The following is a 6,000-nucleotide window of genomic DNA, read 5'->3' on the forward strand; positions in this document are numbered from 1 at the left end:
TATTACTGCCTTTCTCTAAACTTTCCAATAAAATTTAGTTATACAAACATTAATGACATTTTATCTGAAAACATTTAAAACAGGAAAAGAAAACACAAAATAAGGAAAATGATATATTACATACAAACTATGATGATGACCTTTTACCTGACTGTACTTTAAATCAAACGGCACACGGCAGTGCAATCATCAACTATGGATAACATATGAGAGAGGTATGATATGTATGTGTGCATAAATACTGGTTACTTAGCCAGCCATCCTCGATCTCCTGGTGTTACGGTCACTTAAATATCTTACACGTGTGGAGATCGTGAGTGACCACGGGTTATCCAGGGCGCTATGCCTTCAGAAGCTTTAGATTTACATCTAGAATGTTAGTTGATAACAAACAAACGACATGGTATGACGTATCAATACTAACCTTATTTCTTGATAGTTATTTTACTTGTTGGTAGTTTATTCCTTAACTTAAAAATCATACATTAATATTTCATTTTCATCACAAACAATGTACTGAACTAAATATATGTAATTTTTGTGAAACCTTCTGACATCAATAGTAATTTGACGTCATAAATATGTAACATTTGAGACCGTGCTTTTCTATTGTTATCTGGTGTCTATTTCCGGTTTGGGTTTACATTTACATTAACAAATGAAAGTAAAAATGTCATATTTTTATCGTATTAATTATTTTCATATTCATCCCGACAATAGTATTGATTGTCATATTTTCATATCCATTGCTGTATGGAATAAATCGGGTGTACAGTCCAACGAATTTAATATACACCAATGTATGTCATAATGTGACAGCCAATCATAGGGCCTAAAACGGCCGATTAACCCGGTGAGTACTGTGACGACATGTTGTAGTCATCCTATTGTTAACTACAATACGTGTATTACAATCTCTCCTAATTTTTAACTGTAGTTTATAGCAGATCCCCTGTTCTTAAAGCGTCTTTCACATTTTGAACCAAATAACCAAGATAAAAGTGCAGACATTACTTGCAATTTTAGATTATAGTTTCCGTCAAATCACAGTCGATCGGGATGGACAACTGTTATGTATTTTAAGTAACCATAATGATGCGGGATAGAAAAACCAAATCAGTTAATTGATATTGTATACACGCTTAAGTAATAAGTAGTATTAATACGTATTTACTGACTTCTCCCCTCCAGGTTTTGATTTTCACTTACAGCTACCGTATATGACGTATTTACTGACTTCTCCCCTCCAGGTTTTGGTTTTCCCCTTACAGCTGCCGTATATGACGTATTTAAATGTGAGTATTTATCCGGTAGCGAGCCCCCGGCGCGCCGGTATATAAGGCCGACATACTTGGATCAGCTGATCGCCACTCCACCGGGCCGATCGTGAACACACTACACGGAACCTACCAACCCACGTGTCAGAGGAATTAACTTTTTCATTGACTTTTCAAGCAGATTATACCTTCAAACAAAAGTAAGTATTAGTTTGTATTGTTCTCGTTATGTTAAGGATATTTGTATGAAAACCATTAGTTACGTTCTAAACAAACACGTGCTTCTTTTGGTGTGCACAAATTTTGTGATCTATAATATAATTGTTCTGCTTTGCTTTTTGATTTTAAATATATGCACAGTTTCGATAAAAAGAACCAATAAGGAATATTTTCGGAATCAATGCACATCATACCATTATTTTGAAGGGCCTTTATCGATTTGAAATGAACATTGGTTTTATTCTAACAGTGGTAAGCTAGTATCAATAGAACAACAAGTTCAATAAACTGTTCTAGTTTTGTAACAAATCCTTGTACCTCTTTCGGGTAGAATATAAGTTTGTAACATATTTACCAATATGGTAAACAATTTCTTAAATCTTAAGCATGATAACATTTGTTTGTTCTAAAGAACTATTTCGTAATGCCCCCAGGCCATTACAATTTGTGAATGTTGATTTCAAACATTTCAACAAGCTTTCAATAATGATTAATTCAGGAGTGGAAATGATATCCAGCACTTGACTTTGCCCTTTTCTGAAGAAGTCTTTCTTATGCAATTACCGCAGATCAGATCAGTATGCACTTAACACTAGGGGGGTAATACAATAACGCGCAGATAATCCTCAATGGTAAAATATCCCTTTGAAGCTATCTTTTAATCTGAAAACATTCTATAAGGTTGTTCAAATTCAAAACGAAATTTCGGTAAATGGTATCATACACGGAGAACTGGTTTTAGCCGGCTGTAAGCCATAACCATTGAGGCCGTTCAGGCATAGCTACAACTGGCTTGGCCTCCAATAATTCCAGCAAAATCCGATCCACGTGGTTACTTGTGCAGCCAGCTGTGAACCCCGTTATACCTGGGTCCTAATACTCTTGTAGCCACCATAGGTTGGCCACTTTGCTTGGTATAGTTGATATATATATATTCTATATTCATAGATTTTTATTTTCTTCTTTCATTGTTTGGTCTATATTATTCATGTCAAAATTAAATCATTGTTTTACCCCACTCTTTCTAGTAAGTTCCCGAATGTTACAGGTTATACAAGACAAACTAAGAATAAATGTTTTATTTCCACAGACAAAAATGGAACTTTACAAGAGTGTGTTATTGTGTGTCCTAGCAGTTGTTCTCCTGGCTGACATTTTCACAGCCACGCCAATCATATCCCGTCATTCCCGACATCTGAGGTCGAACCACTTCAGGGTAGAACAGGACCTAAATGAAGGTAAGGCTTTGATATATTCTCAACAGGACATCTAGAATTATATGTAATATGGAATGAAATTAAGTAGGAAATGATAACTCTTGTTATTATTCCTAGTATTGAATTCTGATTATAAATCTAAATTAAAAGCAACCAACATTAATTTCAATACCTTCTAGCACATGTAGCTTATTGACGCCTTTATGAAGTTCCATACATTTATATGTAGCATAACACTTTTCACTTCCGAATGATGCCACAGAGTACACTTTTGAGTGACTATGATTAAAAATCTAAAGCTTTCAAGGTTTGACATGGGATATTATGTAATAGTAAATTATTATAAATTATGTTCTTTTGACGATGTGAACATTCGTCATGTTTTATGTGAAAAACTTTATTGTATAGGCAACGTTACAACGAAAACACTTATATATCTGAAAGTTGTTGCATTTAAGTTTATTTTTCCACAGCAACGGGTACAACTGAAGTTAATCAAAGTCGTTGGGGAGGGGGCGAACCTGAGGGAAGCAATAATGTACCGTAGAGACAGTCACTGTCGCGGGAAGGTATTTTCATTGGGCATTGCGTTGATTGTAAAGATTTTACAACGGCTAAAATTGATGTTATGGGTTTTGTTTGTCCAAAATTTTACCTACGAAAATACCTGGCTATACCGGTATTTGAAATTATTCACTAAGACGTCCACTTTTAATAAGTAGAATGTTTAATAAAGCTTGTATATAGCATCGTTTCGCCTTTGTTCATAATAATTTATTTTTATTGCAGCTTTTTCCATCCTTGACGCCGAGAACGCATTCAATTCCAGAAGGCACAGGAGCCGGAACGCGAACCGACGCAGGCGAAGCTTCCCAAATGAAAGAGTGATAGCATTCCGACATTGCTTCAACCAACTTATGCATGCAAGGCGCAACCCTCCATTACAGATTTCTGCAAGATGCCAGCGAGTTTTGAGGCCATACAGTGAGTCAAGGGACGACGCTACAGTTATCATTATCGAAAAGTAAACACAGAAGTTATTAGGGATAAGGACAATGATAATTACAGTGTTTCTGACCAAGGACTTGCATTTAACGGCCACACGTGCATGACAAGACGTTGAAAAAACGCTCAAAATGAACATCAATATGCTGTTGGATCTTCATTATGGTACGAACATGGCACATTCCAATTGCAGAGAGGACAAAAATGGTTTAAACTCATTTCAAACCAAGGAACATTAGATATTTGAAATGTTTTTATTACATTCTTGTACCTACAAGAACGATATAAGAGTCTATTTATATTACAATAATATAGGTTGGCCCTTCTGCTTATTTATGAAAGCGATGTGATGCTACTGACATTGCGTTACTCTACATTCAGACGGACATTATAGGAATGAATGTGATTTACTTAGGAGACGGAACATAATCATTAAATTATTAACGATTGAAGTAGTGCGGAGTGAGAGTTAACTACAAGTGTGTAAGAGAGAAGCGCAGGATGTAGACCTATTCCATGTCACAGCATCATATGTTTTCGCTGATCATGGGCTAATTACTTGTATGAAGAGTCGAATCGTGTGAAGATCGAATGGAGAAAGCCAGTTATTAAATAATAGAATATCACTATCAGCATAACCAAATACTTTGCCTATTTCTGAGTGATATATTTCATATCTAACTTCATTTGTTTCTTCCGTAGGTACTCATGTACCTCTATAAGCGGCTATGTCAGAGTATAAGGTCTATCTATGATACGCATTCACAGGTATTGGTGCAGAAGTTAGTGCTGTAGTGGTGCGTTCATTAATTAAAGCGAGAAACTCTTAGTGTAAGTGCTGCGCTCGCTCATGTTCTTAATAAATTAGTCCCAGTCATGAACTTGTTTGCATCGCCTCTCTATGTTGGTATAGGGCTTAAAGGCTAACACTGATAGGGTCATGTGTCATTTCAAGTTTCTTCAAGCTTTAAAATGTAATACAATATAGCATTAGTTGTTTTGGCATTAGTTTCATTTAAACGAGTGGAATGCATCAAACATCAACCAAGTAATTTTCCAGCTTTCTAATTTCTAATTACTAGAAAAATGCAAACGATGCCTACCAAAATAACTCGGTATTTGGTGATAATTCTGTATTTGGAAATATTCTAGTTTTCTGCTCTTGCTAGTATATACTGATCGTGACGTCATCGGTTTTGGAGCGGGAGCGTTACGTCATACTTGTCCGATAAAACGACGTGAATTTCGCTCACTAAATAATGACGTCACAATTGAATACCTACCTGCAAGGAAGGTAACTCTCTAATACACAAAGACGGAATATTTCACGACTTAGGGCCTATATATTATCGGTCCATTAATTCCATCTCAAGTGTTAAGGTATGATTGTGGGTGAGGAATACATTGGTGCCTCCAGATATAGTGGAGGTCTGTCATCTGGCATTGAGTTTTGTCAGTGCCTTGTGCGGACTGAAATCCATACCATGGGTTTCCCGTATTTAATCGTTGTTATTCTTTGACAATAAAAAACCAAGGCAGTAAAAAGGTTTTTTTCTTTCGTATGTTCAACATCAACATTGCTGTTTATGCTTCTGCAGAAAACTTTAGTGATAAACCACTCTAGCCCGTAACTGTACTCCATGACATGATCGTTCGTATTTTCTATTGAACTTTTTCAATTTTGTAAATGGAACTTCGTATGCAGACAATCACACATTGATAACCGTAAAATGGATCGTTAACTTTTTATTTGACACTCCTGATATCTTAAGAAATAACAAAATAGAATGCAATGAACATGTCATGGTTATGTAACACAGTAGGGATATTCTTCTACTTTACCAGGATGGTATGGTAAATTTCGTCGATTCGTATTTCAATCGAGACCACAGTGGTCGAGTGGTTAAGGTGTCCAGACACATGACAACTACCCCCCTGTCCCTAACTACGTAATTCGAAACCAAAGTGGGGTAGTTGTGAGTTACTGACTGCACATCAGTAGTTGTTTTTTTCTGTGAATACTCGGACCTCTCCGCCTCTTCTTTATCTTAAATTCCTTTCGTCACTGTTAATGGCGTGTAAAAACATTATATCTTAGTCAACTTCGAATTCATTAGGATATTTCAAATTAAACTGATATACAATGGTAACTTTTTTGTAAGTAATTCCTGTCAAATCAAATTATATTTAAATCATTGAAATATTTGGTATTGCACACAATTTCCGAAACTTAAAATTGTAACTGGCTCTTTATACTTGAATACTATTACACTTGGCGGTAA

The 6,000-nt window shown here is 35.8% G+C and overlaps 2 protein-coding genes across 8 annotated transcripts in view; both read left to right on the forward strand.

The window, feature by feature from the left end:
• The window catches only part of LOC138308210 (tumor necrosis factor ligand superfamily member 6-like), a 30,677-nt gene extending 29,200 nt beyond the window's left edge, over positions 1-1,477 (forward strand). For 4 of the 7 annotated variants that reach the window (XM_069249179.1, XM_069249181.1, XM_069249180.1 and 1 more), the window contains one exon: positions 1,251-1,477. The gene's annotated coding sequence lies outside the window, so the exon portion shown is untranslated. Of the gene's footprint in view, positions 1-775; positions 854-1,250 lie in introns of all 7 variants that reach the window. The other 3 variants (XM_069249176.1, XM_069249177.1, XM_069249178.1) reach the window with 3 other exon arrangements.
• On the forward strand, positions 1,326-5,263 carry LOC138308212 (uncharacterized). The gene is made up of 3 exons (XM_069249183.1): positions 1,326-1,477; positions 2,587-2,734; positions 3,503-5,263. The coding sequence occupies exons 2-3, from the start codon at positions 2,593-2,595 to the stop codon at positions 3,739-3,741; spliced, it is 381 nt and encodes a 126-aa protein (XP_069105284.1). The 5' UTR covers positions 1,326-1,477; positions 2,587-2,592; the 3' UTR covers positions 3,742-5,263.
• Positions 5,264-6,000: the final 737 nt, after the last annotated feature.

This window comes from Argopecten irradians, chromosome 14 (assembly GCF_041381155.1).
Source record: "Argopecten irradians isolate NY chromosome 14, Ai_NY, whole genome shotgun sequence".
NCBI classification, from domain to species: domain Eukaryota; kingdom Metazoa; phylum Mollusca; class Bivalvia; order Pectinida; family Pectinidae; genus Argopecten; species Argopecten irradians.